This window comes from Chlorocebus sabaeus, chromosome 16 (assembly GCF_047675955.1).
Source record: "Chlorocebus sabaeus isolate Y175 chromosome 16, mChlSab1.0.hap1, whole genome shotgun sequence".
Taxonomy (NCBI): Eukaryota; Metazoa; Chordata; class Mammalia; order Primates; family Cercopithecidae; genus Chlorocebus; species Chlorocebus sabaeus.
This window is the reverse complement of record NC_132919.1, coordinates 47275837-47296728: the sequence shown is the minus strand read 5'-3', so window position 1 is coordinate 47296728 and position 20892 is coordinate 47275837. Positions and strand designations below refer to the sequence as shown.

The 20892-nt window shown below is 44.7% G+C and overlaps 2 protein-coding genes across 14 annotated transcripts in view; one reads left to right on the top strand and one right to left on the bottom strand.

Annotated features, from left to right (window-relative positions):
• The first annotated feature begins 404 nt into the window (after positions 1 to 404).
• LOC103242911 (nucleoside diphosphate kinase B) lies at positions 405 to 5827 on the top strand. The gene is made up of 5 exons (XM_008011439.3): positions 405 to 655; positions 919 to 1048; positions 2322 to 2423; positions 3719 to 3831; positions 5572 to 5827. Exons 2-5 carry the CDS (start codon positions 923 to 925, stop codon positions 5687 to 5689), a joined length of 459 nt encoding a protein of 152 aa, XP_008009630.1. The 5' UTR covers positions 405 to 655; positions 919 to 922; the 3' UTR covers positions 5690 to 5827.
• A 6405-nt stretch (positions 5828 to 12232) lies between these two features.
• MBTD1 (mbt domain containing 1) overlaps positions 12233 to 20892 on the bottom strand; it is an 84309-nt gene continuing 75649 nt past the window's right edge. For all 13 annotated transcript variants that reach the window (XM_037993097.2, XM_073004928.1, XM_037993098.2 and 10 more), the window contains one exon: positions 12233 to 15464. In XM_037993097.2, coding sequence (XP_037849025.1) covers positions 15346 to 15464 — 119 coding nt within the window. In that variant the 3' untranslated portion in view covers positions 12233 to 15345. The remainder of the gene's footprint in view (positions 15465 to 20892) is intronic.

Below are 20892 nucleotides of genomic sequence, written 5' to 3'. Positions count from 1 at the left end.
GAGGCGGGGAGAGGTGAGATCGAGGCCCGTTGGGAGGCCGAGGCTTAACCAGGGCTCAAGCAGAGGGGAGGGAAGGCTGGATTTCAGAGGTAGGGAGGATAAGGACTGTGGGTGCACGACGGGGAGGGAGAGTCAAGTCAAGGTTAATGCCGGTGCTGAAAGCAGCAGATGGCCTTGACCGGGGTAGAGAACTCGAGCACAGGAGCAGGTTCTGTGTGTGTGTGTGTGTGTGTGTGTAGGAGCTTTTGGCTTCACGGGAAGTACTGAGAGGTGAGGAGTGGGATTTGGGACGTGCGTAGTTGAACTCATAGGACGTCCAGGTGGAGAAGGAATCACTTCCTGTCTCTGGATTCTTTTTGATCACTGCCTGGCGAGGGCGCGCCCCGGTTGGGCGTGGACACGCTTCTCTGGCCGCGTCCGGCCGGGCGGGTGGGGCGTTCCTGCGGGTTGAGAGGCTAGGTCCTCCGGGGTGTGGCCACGCCGCGCTCCGCCCTGCGCCCCTCCTCCGCTGCCGGCTCCCGGGTGTGGTGGTCGCTCCAGCTCTCTGCTCTCGCAGCGCAGCGCCGCCACTCGGCCCCTCCAGCTTCCCAGTAAGGCGGTGGGGCGCATTCCCTGGCGACTCCTCCGGCTCCCTCTTCTGCTTGCGCTGCCGCAGGTGGGCCGGGTCTGTGGGGGTCCCCCGATTTCCCGCAGGTCCCGCGCGGGGTCGGAGCGGGAGATTCCTTTGCAGCTTGCGCCCCGCGGGCCTTCGGGCTCCGCAGAGTGACGCCGGCCCTGCGCGGGGCGGAAGCGCCCGGGAAGCCACGTGTCCCCGCGGCCGCGCGTGGTGGGGGAGGCGGGCCCGGCCGCGCCCACGTGGCCTCCGCGGGCCACGCCAGGGCCTCCGTCCGGACCCTGACCGCACCTCTCGCCTCGCAGGACCATGGCCAACCTCGAGCGCACCTTCATCGCCATCAAGCCGGACGGCGTGCAGCGCGGCCTGGTGGGCGAGATCATCAAGCGCTTCGAGCAGAAGGGGTTCCGCCTCGTGGCCATGAAGTTCCTCCGGGTAACTCGCCCCAGTCTCCCCTTCCCCCACTGCAGCCGGCTAGCGGGTGTTTTTCCCTCCTGGCGGCGGTTTGTCGGCGTCTCCTTTCCGAGTCCATTTCGCGGCCGCGAGAATCCCTTTGCCCTCTGCCCCCGCCCACGGCGGCTCTGGCCGGCCGACCATTTCCCGGGGCGGTGGGGACAGACGCCCTTGGGAAGGTGAAGCGCGGGTAGCGTGACTCGCCCTCCGGGTCTGGCTTCCTTCCCGCCGGCCTCCACCTGCCCACCGGCCGCAGGGAGGCAGCAGGGAGCGGAGAAACCCCGTGCACCAGACCCCCTGCGCCTGCCCACGCGGGTCCACCTACGCACGGAATGGAGACTTAAGAATGTCCTTTGCTTTAGTCTGAAACTCCGAGTTCCAGTGCGTTGCTCCTCCTTTAGCATAGGGTAGGAACTATATTTTCCACATTAAATTTGGGGCACAGATCTGAATCCCTACACTTAGGGATAAGTATCTAAGTACTGAAATTCAACCAGGCTCATCGGTGAGGAGAATGTTCTCAGTTACCATCTGAAATATTTAAAAGGGCATTGTGAGTAGCCCAGGGGAGTTTAATGTGACCTCTGCCTGGCATGTGACCTGACATAGGTACTTCAGTTGCAGCCAAAATTTAATTCCTTAAATGTAGATCTTCAAACCACCTACTTCTTAGGATTACAAAACCCCTAATGTCATTGACAGTATGAGGATGTCTTTACGATTAGAACAGTTTTGGCCAGGCGCCGGGCTCACGCCTATAATCCCAGCAATTTAGGAGGCTGAGGTGGGTGGAGCCCAGGAGTTGGAGATCAGCCTGAGCCACATAGCAAGCCCCTGTCTCTACAAAAAAAGAAAAAAAAAGAAAAATTAACTGGGCATGGTTGAGGGCCTCTGTAGTTCCAGCTATTTGGGAGGCTGAGGTGGGAAAATCACTTGAGCCCTGGAAGTTGAGGCTGCAGTGAGCCATGAATGTGCCACTGCATTCCTGCTGGGGTGATGAGAGTGAGACTCTATCTCCTAAAACAAACCAAAACAACACAGCAAAAAAGAACAGTCTTTCTGTTAAAATGACATTAGTTTCATGGTTTGGATGGGATTTAAAAAATATTTATGTGTGTGAGTATGTATGTATTTCCACACACCGCTTATGAACGTGGGCTAGAACATAAAACCGGACTTGCTAATGGGAGGTTCAGAGGATGGGATGGAGTCTTTCCAGCTTAGCTCCTAACTGGCGCGTCCTCTCCAATGCCAGGCCTCTGAGGAACACCTGAAGCAGCACTACGTTGACCTGAAAGACCGCCCGTTCTTCCCCGGGCTGGTGAAGTACATGAACTCGGGGCCGGTTGTGGCCATGGTGAGTGGTTGTGGGGAATGAGGGAAAATGGGCAAAAAGTGCTCGGTGTTCTTTTTTAGACATCTCCCTCAGCTAAATTATTTTATGAATGGAACCTGCTGAAGTTACTTAACTGAGCAACTAGGAGCTTGGGAGGAGAAAGCAAATCAGACCTTAGAAATGGGAAGGACGTTAGCTGGGTGTGGTGGCGCACGGCTGTAGTCCCAGCTACTCGGGAGGCTGAGGCAGGAGAATTGCTTGAACCGGGGAGGCGGAGGTTGCAGTGAGCTGAGATTGTGCCACTGCACTCCAGCCTGGGCAACAGAGCGAGACTCTGTCTCAACAAAGGGAAAAAAAAAAAAAGGGAAGGACGTTTTCAGGTAAATTTCTCAAGGGTTAAATAGAATCTCACTGCCTACAAGAGTGGTAAATTTCCAGGCCAGGCTCCGTGGCTCATGCCTGTAATCCCAGCACTTTGGGAGGCTGAGGTGGGTGGATCACCTGAGGCCAGGAGTTAATCCCAGTTAGGAGGCCAGTTACTCAGGAGGCTGAGGCAGGAGAATCACTTGAACCTGGGAGGCGGAGGTTGCAGTGAGCCGAGATCGCCACTGCACCCCAGCCTGGGTGACAGCAAGACTCCATCTCAAAAAAAAAAAAAAAAAAAAAAGAGTATTAATTTTCTTGACAAGTGTTCTAGACCTTAATGTGTCCTAGATTAAAAAACTTTTTCCTATTTTCTGATGAAAAATTCAAATGTAAGTATATAAGAAGTTCTCAAATCCTATACCAGAAGCAGTTTCTTCTGGATGGTGCTAATGTCCATTTGGGAGTGGAAAGAATAGGAGAGAGTAAAATAGGGAGACAGTGAAATTGTTGAGAAAGTAGACCTATTTCCTGTTCCCCTTTTTCTTCCTTCTGCTCTTCCCTGGAATCCTTACCCTAGCATGTTAGTCTTTCTTTTCCCTGTTCTAGCAGTCTTCTGGGATGCCCTTCCCACTAACCCTATTCCAGACTGGCCATTTTCTCCTTTCTTAACTAGTTTTTCTGTGTTGATGGCTGCATAAGGATTCTTCAACATTGTTTATCTCTGTCTCAGCTAAACTGGGAAGTCCCCAAGTTGGGCAGACCTTTCTTTGAATGCTAGTAATACATTTGGAATGGAGTTTTTAGGTAGGCCCCTACTCTCTGCTGGGGTTAGCTGATAATCATGTCACTGGTTGGTCTCATTGATGTGTCCTGACAGGTAGGAGTAAATGTTAGACACTACCTGTCCTGAGTGCCAGATCTGATTATAAATCCATTTTCACACTTCTGAGGTCTGGGAGGGGCTGAACGTGGTGAAGACAGGCCGAGTGATGCTTGGGGAGACCAATCCAGCAGATTCTAAGCCAGGCACCATTCGTGGGGACTTCTGCATTCAGGTTGGCAGGTAAGTCCGGGGACAGGAGGGTGGATGACTTTTATGCAACACCATTTAAAGCAGACATCAGGTGCATCCTACTTTCAGAAGAATCTGTGAATTATTATTATTTTTTTTTCTTTTTTTTTTTTTTTTTTTGAGACGGAGTCTCGCTCTGTCGCCCAGGCTGGAGTGCAGTGGCGCGATCTCAGCTCACTGCAAGCTCTGCCTCCCGGGTTCACGCCATTCTCCTGCCTCAGCCTCCGAGTAGCTGGGACTACAGGCGCCCGCCACCTCGCCCGGCTAATTTTTTGTATTTTTAGTAGAGACGGGGTTTCACTGTGTTAGCCAGGATATTTTTTTTTTTCTTGAGACGGACTCTCCCTCTGTCACCCAGGCTGGAGTGCAGTGGTATCATCTCAGCTCACTGCAACCTCCACCTCCCAGGTGCAGGCGATCCTCCTGCCTCAACCTCCCAAATAGCTGGGATTACAGGTGCATGTCACCACGCCCAGCTAATTTTTGTATTTTTAGTAGAGACAGGGTTTCACTACATTGGCCAGGCTTGTTTCAAACTCCTGACCTCAAGTGATCCGCCTGTCTTGGCCTCCCAAGGTGCTGGGATTACAGACATGAGCCACCGCACTTGGCCTGAACTTTTTAAATAAGTTGGTGATTATCATTGTATAAAAACTTTCAGGCTGGGTATATCATTGTATAAAAGCTCAGGCCATGCCTGGCCCAAACTCTTAAATTAGGTGGTGATTATCATTGTATAAAAGCTTTCAGGCCACACTTATGCCTGTAATCCCAGCACTTTGGGAGGCCGAGGTGGGTGTATGACCTGAGATCAGGAGTTTGAGACCAGCCTGGAGCCTGGCTAACATGAACCCCGTCTCTACTAAAAATAAAAAATTAGGCAGGCATGGTGGTGCATACTTGTAATCCTAGCTACTCAGGAGGCTGAGGTGAAGAATTGCTTGAACCCGGGAGTTGGAAGCTGCATTGAGCTAAGATCTCGCCACTGCACTCCAGCCTGGGCAACAAGAGCGAAACTCTGTCTCAAAAAACAAAACAAAACAAAACAGCTTTCACACATAGCTTCTTCCCTAGGTTACTTAATTTTAAGCAAGACAACAAGGGGGCCGTATGTGGTAGTTCCTGTGTAGCACAGCAGGAAATGCTAGGTGTGGAGAAGGGAAGCGTTCTAGCCATATCCATGAGTACTTTGTCCATAGGTGTGACATTTAACTTTTTGATTTCCCTCACCTCTACACAATCTGTTCAAAACCTTTACAAACTTGTGAGGTTCAAGTGGAATAAAGGGATTGTTATTAATAAGCAGTGTTATGTCATGGTTGGGCTTTGCAAATCAGTGTTATAAGAAAATGCAGCAGAGCTGGCCTATGATAACGCATACATCATATCTAGTTGGGATGTTGATCTGGAGTGGGTTTGAATATTACTGTATTTTCCAAAATTTGAGGAGGAGTGTTTTATGTCATTAGCAATCTTGGGGTACAAGCACTCTTTTGATGGGGAGGCCAGACTTGGAAGCGTAATACAGTTGAAACAAGGAATGTTTTGAATCAAGCACCTTTACAGTTGTATAGCTGCTTTTAAAAGGAAGTGCTTTGGGGGTATAAATAGGTCTGCTGCTTCAAGTGGCAATATGGCTGAAAAAGTCTGGAGTGGCTATCCGTTGCGGTACCCATTAAACAGACTTTTGCACTTTAAAACATGGCAACTAGTAATTGTTTTCTTTCTTAGGAACATCATTCATGGCAGTGACTCAGTAAAAAGTGCTGAAAAAGAAATCAGCCTATGGTTTAAGCCTGAAGAACTGGTTGACTACAAGTCTTGTGCTCATGACTGGGTCTATGAATGAGGTGGACATAGCAGCAGTCTCCTTCAGCACGGCGTGGTGTGTCCCTGGACACAGCTCTTCATTCCACTGACTTAGAGGCAACAGGATTGATCATTCTTTTATAGAGCATGTGTGCCAATAAAGTTTTTGGAAGCTGGATACTGTCTCCTTGTGCTTATTTGATACTGAGCTGAAAGAAGTGACTTGGTTCCCTGGCTGTAGTAGCATTATCTACATCTAAATCCTGCTTGTCAAAGAATGATCTATCTGATCCTGATGGAGTTTCGCTCGTCGCCCAGGCTGGAGTACAGTGGCATGATCTTGGCTCACCGCAACCTCCGCCTCCTGGGTTCAAGCGAGTCTCCTGTCTGAGCCTGCTGAGTAGCTGGGATTACAGGCATGCACCACCATACCTTGCTAATTTTGTATTTTTAGTAGAGACGGGATTTTTCCATGTTGGTCAGGCTGGTCTTGAACTTCCAATCTCAGGGGATCTGCCTACCTTGGCCTCCTAAAGTGCTGGGATTACAGGTGTGAGCCACCGCGCATGGCCTATTTATTTATTTATTTGAGACAGAGTCTCGCTTTGTCACCCAGGCTGGAGTGCAGTGGTGTGATCTCAGCTCACTGCAACCTTCACCTCCTGGGCTGAAGCCTAGTTGGTCAAGTGGTTCTTGAGCCTCAGCCTCCCGAGTAGCTGGGATTACACGTGTGAGCCACTGCACCTGGCCACCTGTAAGAAAGATTTCTTGAAACTTGGAATGAAACATACAGACTAGGCAAATACTCTAGATTTATATATCTGCTGATTACAGATTGGGCAAGTTACTTATTAGGAAGTGGAAGCCTAAAGACATCTGTGAAATGGGCATACCTACTACTGTAATGCAAGATTAATGAAATTACGTATATGCAGCTAACCTAGCGCTTGGCCTATAGTTGGTACATATTTCTGCAACCCTAGCAACCCTACGCCTTTATTTTTTTCCCTGGGATGAGATATCTATTCCTGCTGGTTTCCTGGGCCAGGTGCAGTGAGTGGTTACTACAGGCATATTCCCTGCTTTTGAGGTTAATTTTGCTGGATTGAAACAGTTGTAAAATGTTAATAGCACCTGTCAATACAAATCATTTGTAGCACTATCACCTGGAATCAATTATAAATGTACATTTCCTATAAAAAAATGGTAAAAGCTAAATGTCACTCCTATATATGACAATCCTATGCTTTTTTTTTTTTTTAGATGGAGTCTCGCTCTGTTACCCAGGCTAGAGTGCAGTGGCCCAATTTTGGCTCACTGCAACCTCTGCCTTCCTGGTTCAAGCAATTCTCTGCCTCAGCCTCCCAAGTAGCTGGGTTTACAGGTGCCTGCTGCCACGCCTGGCTAATTTTTGTATTATTATTATTTTTTTGAGACAGAGTCTCGCTCTGTCACCCAGGCTGGAGTGCAGTGGCACGATCTTGGCTCACTGCAAACTCTGCCTCCTGGGTTCACGCCATTCTCCTGCCTCAGCCTCCTAAGTTGCTGGGACTAGAGGCGCCTGCCACCACGCCCGGCTAATTTTTTGTATTTTTAGTAGAGATGGGGTTTCACCGTGTTAGCCAGGATGGTCTCGATCTCCTGACCTCATGATCCACCCGCCTTGGCCTCCCAAAGTGCTGGGAATATAGGTGTGAGCCACCGCGCCCGGGCTAATTTTTGTGTTTTTAGTAGAGATAGGTTTCACCATCTTGGCTAGGCTGGTCTTCAACTCCTGACCTTGTGATCCACCTGCCTCAGCTTCCCAAAGTGTTGGGATTACAGGCGTGAGCCACTGCGCCCGACCATTCTTCTATGCTTTTTATGTATACTGGTATAGTAAATATAAGACAATGACATTGTGACGTAAGTACATATTTGGTCTCTGCCCTTAGTTCCTGGCACGCAGCTCCTAAAACCCTTGTAATCTCAAATGTTAGGTTTCTTATATGCTAATGAGATGACCAGTGGCTGTGGGTGCTCCTGGATAGCCTCCCTACAACCTCCAAGAAGAGGAGAGGGGCTAAAGTTCAATTGCTCACCAGTGGCCAATTATGCCATCAATCATGCCTATGTAATGAAGCCTCCGTAAAACCCCAGAATAGGGTTTGGGGAGCTTCCAGATTGCTGAGGTGCTTGGACACTGGGAGTGTAGCTCCATGCCATTTTCCATATACCCTGCCCCATGCATCTGGTCTATCTATATCCCTTATTTTTTAGACATGGGGGTTTCGCTCTGTTGTCCAGGCTAAGCCTTGAACTCCCGGCTCAAGCAGTACCCCCCACTCACCCTCGTGAGTACCTGGGATCACAGATGCACACCACTGTGCCCAGCTATATCCTTTATGAAACCAATACATGTAAGTAGTGGTTCCCTGAGTTTTATGATCCTCTAGCAAATTAACTCAATCTAAGAAGGGGGTCATGGGAACCCTTAGTTTATAGCCAATTGGTCAGAAGAACAAAGTCATAAGCTGGGGCTTGCAATTGGCATTTGAAATACGGGCAGTCTTGGGGGCCGGAGTCCTTAACCTGTGGGATCTGACTTCAGGTAGACAGCATCAGAATTGTAGGAGAGGGGCCGGGCGCGGTGGCTCAAGCCTGTAATCCCAGCACTCTGGGAGGCCGAGGCGGGCGGATCACGAGGTCAGGAGATCAAGACCATCCTGGCTAACACGGTGAAACCCCGTCTCTACTAAAAAAATACAAAAAACTAGCTGGGCGAGGTGGCGGGCGCCTGTAGTCCCAGCTATTCGGGAGGCTGAGGCAGGAGAATGGCGTAAACCCGGGAGGCGGAGCTTGCAGTGAGCTGAGATCCGGCCACTGCACTCTAGACCGGGCGACAGAGCGAGACTCTGTCTCAAAAAAAAAAAAGAATTGTAGGAGAGGACCCCCAGCTGGTGTCTGGTGGAGAGCTGCTCAGTGTGAAGGGAAACAGCCCCCTTACATCTAGTGTCAGAAGTGTTGAGGTCACCAACAGAGTAGAGAGAAAACAGCTCAATTTTCCTTTGGAATGAAGTAAGAAATACTTTTAATGCTTTAGTACAAAAAAAAAAAAAGTGTAAAGATTCTAGTTTCCAGTCAACAATTGGTAATGTTTAACATTTTAAAAATCATTCCTCAAATATAATTCATATATGTTTATATATGCTACATTCTCATCACAGTTAAGCAGAAGTTTAATATAAACATCTTAGGAGTCTGGGGCAGGGCCTGAGCACTTCACTGTGCTCCCTGGTGATACTTATGCATGCTGGTGGAGGTACCTGGGTTAGGAGCAGCAGCAAAGCATGAGCTTACTCTGCCAGGGCTGTTCAAAGAACTTTATATACATGCATTTATTGCATCTTCATGACTCTTGGGAGGGTGGCACCAGTATCCCCATTTTACAGTGGAGGAAACTGAGCCAAGTCACATAACTAGCCAGTGGAGGAGCCAGTTTCCAACCCGAGAGCTGTCTTCAGACTCCATGCTCCATGCCCACGGCCACTATGCTTTACTGCCTTTTTTTTTTTTTTTTTTTTTTGGAGACGGAGTCTCACACTGTCGCCTGGGCTGGAGTGCAGTGGTGTGACCTCGGCTTACTGCAACCTCTGCCTCCCAGATTCAAGTTATTCACCGCCTTAGCCTCCTGAGTGCAGGGATTACAGGCACCCGCTACTATGCCCGGCTAATGTTTTTGTATTTTTAGTAAAGATGGAGTTTTACTATGTTGGCCAGGCTGGTCTTTCTCCTGACTTTTGTGATCCACCCAACTCGGCCTCCCAAAGTGCTGGGATTACAGGCGTAAGCCACCGTGCCTGGCCTTTTTTTTTTTTTTTTTTTTAAATCTGTCTTTAAATACTTTCCCAAGTGATGTGAGGAAGTGAGTTTGGAGGGTAAGTGACATCAACCTGTAGTGGTGAAAGCTGAGTAAGGCTTTGGATGTTAGGACTCAATTTGTTAGAACTGAATGAGAAATACGGAGTAGACTAGGGTGATATTGAAAGTACTACCTCTGGGCCGGGTGCCGTGGCTCACAACTGTAATCCCAGCACTTTGGGAGGCCGAGCCAGGCAGATCACCTGAAGTCAGGAGTCAAGACCAGCCTGACCAATATGGTGAAACCTTGTCTCTACTGAAAATACAAAATTAGCAGGGCGTGGTGGTGCATGCCTGTAATCCTAGCTATTTGGGAGGCTGAGGCAGGGGAATCACTTGAACCCGCGAGGTGGACATTGCAGTGAGTCGAGACTGCGCCACTGCACTCCGGCCTGGGCAACAAGAGCAAAACTCCGTCTCAAAAAAAAAAAAAAAAAAAAGGTACTGCCTCTGGAGTAGGCTTGGTTTAGGTCCTAATCCTGCACCAGCTAGGTGTGTGAAAGTATCACCTCATTTATTTATTTGAGAGACAGAGTCTCGGCTCTGTTGCCCAGGCTGGAGAGCAGTGTCTCACTCGGTTCACTGCAGCCTCTGCCTCCTGGGTTCAAGTGATTCTCGTGCTTCAGTCACCCAAGAAGCTGGGACTACAGGTGTGTACAAATATGCCCGGCCAAGTTTTATAGTTTTCGTAGAGATGCTCTTTCACCATGTTGGCCAGGTTGGTCTCAAGCAATCTGCCCACCTTGGCCTCCCAAAGTGTTAGGATTACAGGCATGAGTCACTGCGCCTGGCTGAAAATGACGTATCATTCAGAACATCTCATGCTTTCAATAAACTTAAAAAAAAAATAGTGAAAGTACATTATTTAAAATGCATTATCTTGGCTGGATGCAGTGGCTCATGCCTGTAATCCCAGCACTTTGGGAGGCCAAGGCAGGAACATCCCTTGAGTTCTTGAGACACTTGTTTCTGGGCATAACTAGTTTCCCAAGAGGCATGTAATGGTTTAAAGAAATATATTTGGCCGGGTGTGGTGCCTCATGCCTGTAATCCCAGCACTTTGGGAGGCTGAGGCGGACAGATCGCGAGGTCACGAGTTCAAGACAACCTGGCCAATATGGTGAAACTCCAGCTCTACTAAAAAATACAAAAATTAGCCGGGCGTGGTGGCGTGTGCCTGTAGTCCCAGCTACTCAGGAGGCTGGGGCAGAATTGCTGGAACCTGGAAGACGGAGGTTGCAGTGAGCTGAGATCGTGCCACTGCACTGGGCGACAGTGTGAGACTCCATCTCAAAAAAAAAAAAAAAAAAAAAAAAAAAAGCTAGGTGCAGTGGCTCATGCCTGTATTCCCAGCACTTTGGGAGGCTGCTGAGGCAGGCGGATCATGAAGTCAAGAGATCAAGGCCTTCCTGGCCAACAATGGTGAAACCCCATCTCCACTAAAAATATAAAAATTAGCTGGGTGTGGTGGTGCTTGCCTGTACTCAAGTGAGGCAGGAGAATCACTTGAACCCAGGAGGCAGAGGCTGCAGTGAGCCGAGATCATGCCACTGCACTCCAGCCTGGTGACAGAGTGAGACTCCTTCTCAAAAAAAAAAAAAAAAAAAAAAGCAAAAATCCCATATATATAAATATATACGTATGTATTTGTCAAAATTCATGGGATAGTAAATAAGCACCAACCTAGGAATTCCAGCTTACTACGGCAACTGTTCAAACCAATTAAGGTAGAAAACAGGGCAGAAATTAGGCTTTTTTCTTGGAATGCGTTATATTTTTCTAAAGAATGAAATTAATCCCTGAAGAGACCCAGTCCATCTCATTACTGTCTTACATATCCTTTCCCAATTCATAAAAATCTCTACCAACTGCATCTGCAGTAAAAGTTGAATAATTTTCCAAAGAGGCAGCTGTTGGTAAAGGAGGGCTTTTTGGCATTCCCTTGTAATGTTAAGGGAGTTAGCTGGGATACTTAATTTACATCTGATTCACTTTGCTGCTGAGGTTAATGGAGTTAAAAAAAAGTCTTCTACTAGCCAGGGCGTGGTGGCTCATGCCTGTAATCCCAGCACTCTGGGAGGCTGAGGCGGGTGGATCACAAGGTCAGGAGACTGAGACCATCCTGGCTAACATGGTGAAACCTCGTCTCTACTAAAAATAGAAAAAATTAGCTGGGCGTGGTGGTGAGCGCCTGTAGTCCCACCTACTCAGGAGGCTGAGGCAGGAGAATGGCGTGAACATGGGAGGTGGAGGTTGCAGTGAGCCAAGATTGCACCATTGCATTCCAGCCTGGGTGATAGAGCGAGACTCCACCTCAAAAAAAAAAAAAAGTCTCCTACTAAGCATGCCAACCCTGAAACATGATGTTCTAGCTCAGATGATTTAATTTCCCCATAAAGGTCCCTGTTCACCTCGGCTCCTGCTGTGGTTTTTGCCCTTTCCCTCCCTGCCCCTGCAATCCCACCTCCAATGTAACCTCATCCATATGTCTAACCATACTACTCTTGGTTCCCTCACCAGCAAGTGGTAAATTCTTCCTCACAGCACTCATGTGCCTGCTACCCCTTGTTAGAGGAAGGGACGGATCCAACTTTCATAGGGGTCTCTGACTGCTTATAGAGGGCACGCAATAGAAAAGCAACCCCCCAAACCAAAGCATACTAAAGAACTGCTCAAATCCAGCTTAACTTTAACATTTTATTTTGTGTAAAAAAGGGCAAATTTAGTGAATTATTTTCATCTTGTACACAAAGTTATAATTTTAATGCTTTTCACATCCATGCTGAAAATTTGCAATTTGGTAAAAATTAAAGGAACATAAATTTTTCCAAAGGAATTTTTCACGCCATTATATATACACTTCATGAGAAAGTTTCAAACACTTTCTCAATGATCACGAGTTACCAAGAAAATAAAAGATTAAATTTGTACAGATATTGATTTATATATCAAATACATACAGAAATGATGTAAAAACCTTATGCAGTTTACTTTGACCTCTGTCCTCAAAAGATTTGCTCAGGGACAGATGCTTTTCTTTTGTATAAATGACTGTGGCTTTATTTAAAATATGAAAATCAAAGGAAGAAACCCAGTTTAATCACAGTATTTTTAAAATCCCTTCCCAATATTAAAGGATCATTACCAATATATAGCACCATAATACAAATATTGATGGGAGAGGGTATTCACATCACGCAAAATAATAATAATCAAAACAAACAAACACTGAAAACCCGTGTTAGTATCGTAGAATAAGAAGTTGATAACAGCTTTAGCTTTCCTCATACACAGCAAGGAAAAGGTTAAAGAGTTTACACTACCAAAAGTCCCCAAATAAATCCTAACAGGAAAAACAAAACAAAACAAAAACAAACCCAAGGTCAGCAGTTTTGAACCGTAAAAGAGAATGGGGCGATTGAGTTGTACAACTGGAGTTATGGCTAAGACATAAATCTCCTCTGCATTAATTATTTTTCGGTTCGTCAGCAGGAGGAGTTAGTGTGTGAACAATGAAAGAGCGCTTTAGGTTGTGTTTAGACTGTAGGAAAGTCCTTACCAACCTTCAACTGTTGGTCAAGGGATCAAGACAAGAAACACTTCATGAATTAGGAAATTCTAAAACACTCAGAGCCTGGGTTTGCTATAGAATTGGAAGCTTATGAAACGGGGGTATAAATGAGCATTTCATAGATTACCAGGACTGACTAGCTCCAAATCCTCTCTCTCCTGGTTTATTCAGTTCCCCATGGAGCTCCTAAATCCAAGGTACTGGCAGAGTACACCATACAACAGGCTTCTTGTGCCTGTGCTGTGGAATTAGTCCTGGGTTTAATTCAGTGAGCCTGAGAATAAAGACTGCTGTAACCCTTGCTTTGGAATACTTCCAGGCTTTAAGTTTACGAGAAGATTTTTCAAAGTTAAAGATATGGGAAGTGTGAGGATGTCACATTTACAGTAGGTCCCTCTCAGCAATGTTAAGATAAATATCCAGTAATTTAACAGCTGAATTCACATATATTCGACACATGAGAATCAACTTGCATTGATGTGATCTGCATTTATGCCCCTAAAGAGTCAGTATTAAGAAATGGTGACATGCGATTCCATACATTCTTACACTATAAAGTAACAAATTTTACTTCCAGTAGCTATTATAAAACCTTATGTTATTAACCCCTCTTGCATAGAATGAGGTAAACCTGTGCGTATTACCAATGCTATTATTCCCAAAAGTAGAGCAATATTTTAGAAAATAAATTGCTGGTTTTTTTTTTTTTTTAACGTTCTATGCATTTTAAAATTCAAACAAAAATCTTACCTAAAATGGTCTCCTGGGGCTTTCCATTAACATTTTTTAAAGCATTCCATAGGCTGAAGGACTGTAGAGGTTAATCATTTTGATTAATTTCTAATTAGCCCTACCTATATTCCAGAGGAGATGGTCAATATTACCACTCTGAAGAGGCCAGGCTAAGACCCAGAAGCACTTCTAGAACAGATGCAATTAATTCCTGAGAGTTTAGTTTATGAACCTCACTGGTAAACGCTAGAGAGCTCTCATTCAGTCACAACTCAGTAGAAAGTTAGAAAATGCAGAGAGCAAACCTTTCACCAATTTACCCTTGTATCCTTTTTTTTTTTTAAAAGGAAGTCATGTGAATTTTAAAACAGGGAATGTTCAACATGGTCCAAATCAGTTATTATTAAAATAAATCCTGAATACAATTAAAGACAATCATATATATATATACGGAATTTTAAGAAAATTAAATTGTCTTTCAAATTAGTTTTCTACCAAATCCAGGACAGATAAAAGCAGAGCTGGAATGATTTTGAAATCTAAACTTATTTTGACTTTGAATAACTTTCGATTCGATTCTCCTAATACAGAACATCTGTTTTTGGTTGTGGTTATACCAAGTTGTTATTTCACAGACAGAGGGAAATGGCAGAGAACTGATCAGAATCCCTTTCGTGGGGTATTTTTTTAGAAAGGAAAATAAACTCAGAACAACATCGCATTTTCCCCAACCCCTCAACGTGTAGACTGAGATCCTGTATATCTTGTCAACCATTCCAGTTTAACACTTTAGTGTTAGGATAATTCTAATCATTTTTTTAATTAAAAGAGAACATATAAAAGTATCCAGAGTTCTTCCAGTTTCATATAGAACTCCAAATAAATTTTCACAGAATGAAAAATATTTCTGTACAAACATCTAAAATGGGCTGCAATAAAATGCCAACAAGCAGAAATAATGACCCCTTCCATGACCTATGTGGTGATGACCCCTCCCCTCCATGAGGAGTTCAGTTGCATATTTCTGCAGCAAAGGAAGCTGGAGATGTGACTGGCCTAACTTCTAAAAATCCCAAAATCTCCCAACAGGTACCAAAAAGGTTCATTTGTAATGACAGTTCATTTGCATTTAACACCTATATCCTTCTTAAATCATTTCCTTCAATCCTGCTACCTAAACTTTAATCTTACCAAAAAAGTTAGAATTTCAGTTCTTGTTAACAATGCACATAAATCCAAACTTGGAAAATATTACAAAATTCTTTCAAAAGCTTCAAATACAACACAAAAATTGTCCATCTTTATAAATTGAAAATTTCCCACCCTGCCCCCCCCGACTAAAATAGTTTCCCCACCCACCTGAAAAATCTGGAACTGAAATCCTCTATGTTTAGCAAAATGTCCCAGTAGAATAGCCCCCTGTACAGCTGGATTGATTATAAATCAGTCCTGTGTAAAATCCTTCCCCTCCCGCCCTCAGTTTCTGAGCCACCTCATGGCTCTTGTTTGATGTAGAAGTTGGCAGAGCCATTGCTTTCCTGATCAGACGCTCCTTGGAGGAAATTATAGTCCTCTCCATCCAGCAACTCCTCCTTCAGCTGCAGTGTCGTCACTGAATGGGAGAGAGAAACATATGGGCATTAAGGCTCTCTACAGTACTCAGATTGCCTGTAACCTTCATGTTCCATCAGTTTCACAGTTATTAAGACTTCTTCATTTCTTCAGTAACTTCAAGTTAAATCCCTAAAGTACGAGCATTCAGTTAATTTTAATTTTCAAGTACATTAGCAGTTAAGAAACATTCTGGAAAGGAACAGTACTGCATAATGCACACTGCACAATGGACATCTTCAATGAAATGTTCGGGGTAATGGAGCTCACTAATCTGACTGGGATAAGAATTTTGTGATCAAGTATTCACTTTTATGTCAATGTTTGTACAAACAATGATGTAGTTCTTTTCATGGTTCTTAAGTACAATCTTTTTTTTCTGAGATGGAGTCTTGCTCTGTAATCAGGCTGGAGTGCAGTGGAGCAAACTCGGCTCAATGCAACCTCCGCTTCCTGGTTCAAGCCATTCTCCTGCCTCAACCTCCCAAGTAGCTGGGACTACAGGCACATACCACCACAGCTGGCTAATTTTTTGTCTTTTAGTAGAGATGTGGTTTACCATATTGGCCAGGATGATCTCGATCTCCTGAACTTGTGATCTACCCGCCTTGGCCTCCCAAAGTCTTGGGATTACAGGCGTGAGCCACTGCGCCCGGCCTCTTAAGTACAATCTTAATTACCAACACAATAAATATGACTTTAATATATTATTAATCCCAAGGAGTTTTTTTTTTTTTTTGAGACGGAGTCTCACTCTGTAGCCAGGCTGGAGTGCAGTGGTGTGATCTCGGCTCACTGCAACCTCCGCTTCCTGGGTTCAAGCGATTCTCCTGCCTCAGCACCCTGCCCCCCTCCTCCTCCCCCCTGCCCCGAGTAGCTGGGACTACAGGCGCCTGCCACCACGCCCAGCTATTTTTTGTATTTTTAGTAGAGATAGGGTTTCATCATGTTGGCCAGGATGGTCTCAATCTCTTGACCTCGTGATCCACCCGCCTCGGCCTCCCAAAGTGCTGGGATTACAGGTGTGAGCCACTGCGCCTGGCCCCAAGGAGTACTTTTATTAAAAAGATTATCTGAAGAAAAAGATATAAATCTGATGTTAAATCAAAACATTAAAAAAATTATAAATTATATAAGGATGTAACATACATTTTAAAAAAGTAAATCTGGGCTGGATGTGGTAGCAGCCGGGGCAATGTAGCAAATCCCCAGCTCTACAAAACACAAACAAAAAAAGCTGGGTATGGCTGAGCAAGCCTGTAGTCCCAGCTACTCAGGACTGAGGCAGGAGGATTGCTGGAGCCCAGGAGTTTGAGATTACAGTGACCTATGATTGTGTCATTGCACTCTAGCCTGAGTGACAGAGTGAGACCCTGTGTACACCTCTTCTCCTACGAAGAAAAACGAATATTAAACTCCTGAGCCGAGTGTGGTGGCTAATGCTTACAGTCCCAGCTATGTGGGAGGACAAGGCAGGGGACCAGTTCAATGCTGAGTGCCTGCCTGAGTTCTTATCTGATGACTTACTCTTTAACGAAAACAGATTAACGGTATAGCCATGTTTCTGTAGGTCTTTAGTATGGAAAACAGTTTTTCAGTTTCATATCCCCAAAGTGCTGGGATTACAGGCGTGAGCCACCATGCCTCGCTGTGTTCGGGTTTCTTAAAGTTGCTGTCTGGCTGGGTGCAGTGGCTCAAGCCTGTAATCCCAGCACTTTGGGAGGCCGAGGCGGGTGGATCACGAGGTCAAGAGATCGAGACCATCCTGGCTAACATGGTGAAACCCCGTCTCTACTAAAAAATACGAAAAAATTAGCCAGGTATGGTGGTGGGTGCCTGTAGTCCCAGCTACTTGGGAGGCTGAGGCAGGAGAATGGCGTGAACCCGGGAGGCAGAAATTGCAGTGAGCCAAGATGGTGCCACTGCGCTCCAGCCTGGGCGACAGAGCGAGAAAGTTACTGTCTAATCAAAGTTGAGCTCAAATAATTTAAAGAACAGACGAGGCGGTCTTTTGTGCTAACACATCCACTGGAATCTAGTCCCATGGTGAGCAACGCTACCTTCTTTCCCAACTTCTTTAGCATACATGGATCTGCTAAATCAGAAGTCAGAAAGTGCTTTTTCCACCCCTGCCTGGGCCCTGTGCTTTTTTATTTATTTATTTTTTTTGAGACATAGTCTTACTCCATCACCCAGGCTGGAGTGCAGTGGTGTGATCTCAGCTTACTGCAACTTCTGCCTCCCGCGTTCAAGTGATTCTCATGCCTCAGTCTCCCGAGTGGCTGGGATTACAGGTGTGCGCCACCAAGCCTGGCTAATTCTTTTGTATTTTTAGTAGAGATGGGGTTTTGCCATGTTGGCCAGGCTGGTCTTGAACTCCTAGCCAAATGTGATCCACCCACCTTGGCCTCCCGAAGTGTTTGGATTACAGGCGTGAGCCACCGCGCCTGGCCTCTTTATACATTTGAATGGTTCTTTACGTATTTGACTGAGTATTTCCATACAAGAGATTTCACATGAAAATCTGAAAAGTAGATAGACTTGGAAACATGAGTGCAGCATCCTTAAAGAGCTGTGATCATTGAGAACTGACTGGCTACTTACTACCCCCTTAATCTGGGCAGCCTGAGATCTCTGTCCACCACAGAGCTCACTGCCCAGGTTGCCCACAATACTCACACAGGTAACCACCAGCCCCTGCAGGCATCTGGCTCATGATCAAGGGTAAAAGTTCTTCGTTTTTCTCTATTATGTATCTTTTCATTAATAAATGAAGTGAGAGGATACACATATATGGGATGTAAACTGGAAACTGCTCATTTTTTGAGACATAGTCTTACTCCATCACCCAGGCTGGAGTGCAGTGGTGTGATCTCAGCTTACTGCAACCTCCGCCTCCCAGGTTCACGTGATTCTCCTGCCTTAGCCTCCCAAGTAGCTGGGATTACAGGCGTGTACCACCGCACCTGGCTAATTTTTGTATTTTTAGTAGAGATGAGGTTTCCTCATTTTGGCCAGGCTGGTTTCGAATTTGGTTTCCTCATTTGGCCAGGTTGATCTCAGGTGATCCACCTGCCTCAGCCTCCCAAAGTGCTGGGATTACAGGCGTGAGCCACTGCGCCTGGCCAAGAATAATCTTTTGAGAGATGGCAATTTATTTTATTTGGTACTGGTTTTGGCATTGGTGATGAAAAATTTAACAGGCCAAAGACAGAAAAGTGAATACGTTATGCATATAATCATAGCAAACACCCATCAGACTGTTCAAAGGTATAGCAAACGAGACTGTGCAGTTAGTTCTTCCTTTCATTAAAAAAATTACTTAATATAAATAAAAATGCTTTTATGAGGAATGACATCAAATGTATGACAGTTATCCTTCAAATCTAGCCAGCGTGCAGTCATTCAGCATGAGGGCCATTTTAACAATACCGAGAAAATACATACATGGAAAGGAAAACAAAACCCAAGTTTCATTAAAGGTGCAGTACCCACAATAAAAGGTTGATTAAAACAGTATCTTGTTCTATGATGACTGGATGGCTAAATGAATGAGAAAAGAATTACTGTGCTTCAAGATCAAGCTCATTCAAACACATGTTTTTCAAAAAAATGTAAGAAAGGTAAGTTGAGATTCTAAAGCCTATCCTGAAGCTATATGCATTACTGCTAACAACAAATTTCTGGATTATGCTTCTAGTCATGTTAAAATATGAAAATGATGTGCTAAAAAAAGTAACTCAAGATAAAGGTGAAACATTCACTCAGATGCGCAATGTTTTAATGCAAAGTTTCATTGTTTTCATGGAATCTAAAACAAAGCCTGTCTGGTTATCTTCACATAAATCATTTCTCCTTTCCAGGCCTTCTCAATAAATGATGGATGAAATAAAACAAATCCTGTGGTTGAAAGTCACTTTCCACACAAATGCCTTTTCTTAGCTCTGTTTTTAGAAGGAAGTCACTCTGTTGACACTAATCACTAACATTTCAGGAGATAAGCTAACCGAAATCACATTTTTCCAGCTACGAAGCTCGTAAATAATAAACTCTCTCAACCGCTAATTAAACCATAGCTTTCAGACAGTTAAGGTACCAACGCAGTCCCTACTTAGTTTCATCAGGGAAGAATCACACCAAGCCCCACCAGTTGTGCCCTAGCTCAGAAGATACTATAGACACCAGTGGAAGAAGGAAGTCACATAGGAGGCCGGGTAGTTTCCATCTAGTAGGTCTACTCTAAATTCTTGGGTTTTGCCAGTGCCAGACATTCTGTTTTAAATGAATCAGTAACCTATCACAAAATGTGACATATATCTTCAAAACCAGCCTCATGCTTAAAGAAAATACATCCAAGATCCAACAAAAGCTCAAATATGTTTGGAACTCACAATATCCATACTTAATTAAGTAATGCAAGACTATTTCATAAATAAGTGCAAAAATAAAAAAACTTAGACAAGAAAAGAAACTGGAACGCTCTTTAGACTTTGAACATTTTTCCGTTAAAGAGCAGGTAACATTGGATTTACAATCCTAATTAGTTTTTCATACAAAAGTAGTAGTGTAATTTCCTCTGGATGTAAGAATATCACAGTGATCTTCAGAGAAACAGAGTGGGAAGGGGGCAAGTTGGCCTAATACATTGTGAAGGAGGGAAAAGCTAAAGAACATATCCTAAAATGACAAAAAAAACCCCCAAACAACCAACAACGGAAACAAACAAGAAAACCCCCATAGGTGCAAAAATATTAGCAAACAGAAGAAGAAGAAAACAGAGCTAGGTAACAAAAGTCTCACCTAGGTTTTCAACATACAAGACATTTTAAAGAATGCTGATTAGAGAAAACAATTTAGTTTAAAAGCAATAGTTAGCATATAGCAGAACACATGCCAAAGCAGGTATAACTTTGGCTTTGAAGCTGTATGATCTGATCTGTACTCAGGCCTGAAGTTCATCATGCCTAAGTGAAGTCCTCATACCCTATGATAATACCATGCTTGTTCTTAGTAATTACAAAGGGCAAAGCCTTCTGTAGTCTTCCTTATAATCTACTACCTTGGCCTAACCAATTAAACTCAAATCAAATGCCACTGACTACTTAATCACTATACATACATAATCATGAACTTATGGAAATAAAAAAATTATGCAGGTATTCAATTTCCAAATTTGTTATTCAACTAAGATTATGATCAATGTTACTGCCAAAACTAAAATTAAACTGGAACTCAAAACACAACCTTTCCATGAATGAGACACTATGAAATGTTATGAACAAAGCCTTTTCTGTCTTTTTAATCGGACTTATCCCTAATGACACACTTTGTTCCCAGGTCAAGTCACATACAATTCTGCAATGCGGAATGTTCAAAAACCATGAAATATTCCAAGTTGTCTCACAATTCCAATTACCCTTATTTGAAGC

What these genes read in the sequence shown, in the direction of transcription:
- LOC103242911 (XM_008011439.3), top strand. Translation starts at nt 923, where the DNA reads ATGGCCAACCTCGAGCGCACCTTCATCGCCATCAAGCCGGACGGCGTG. An exon ending in TGGCCATGAAGTTCCTCCGG is followed by an intron (nt 1,049 to 2,321) that starts GTAACTCGCCCC and finishes CTCCAATGCCAG; the next exon opens with GCCTCTGAGGAACACCTGAA. An exon ending in CGGGGCCGGTTGTGGCCATG is followed by an intron (nt 2,424 to 3,718) that starts GTGAGTGGTTGT and finishes CACACTTCTGAG; the next exon opens with GTCTGGGAGGGGCTGAACGT.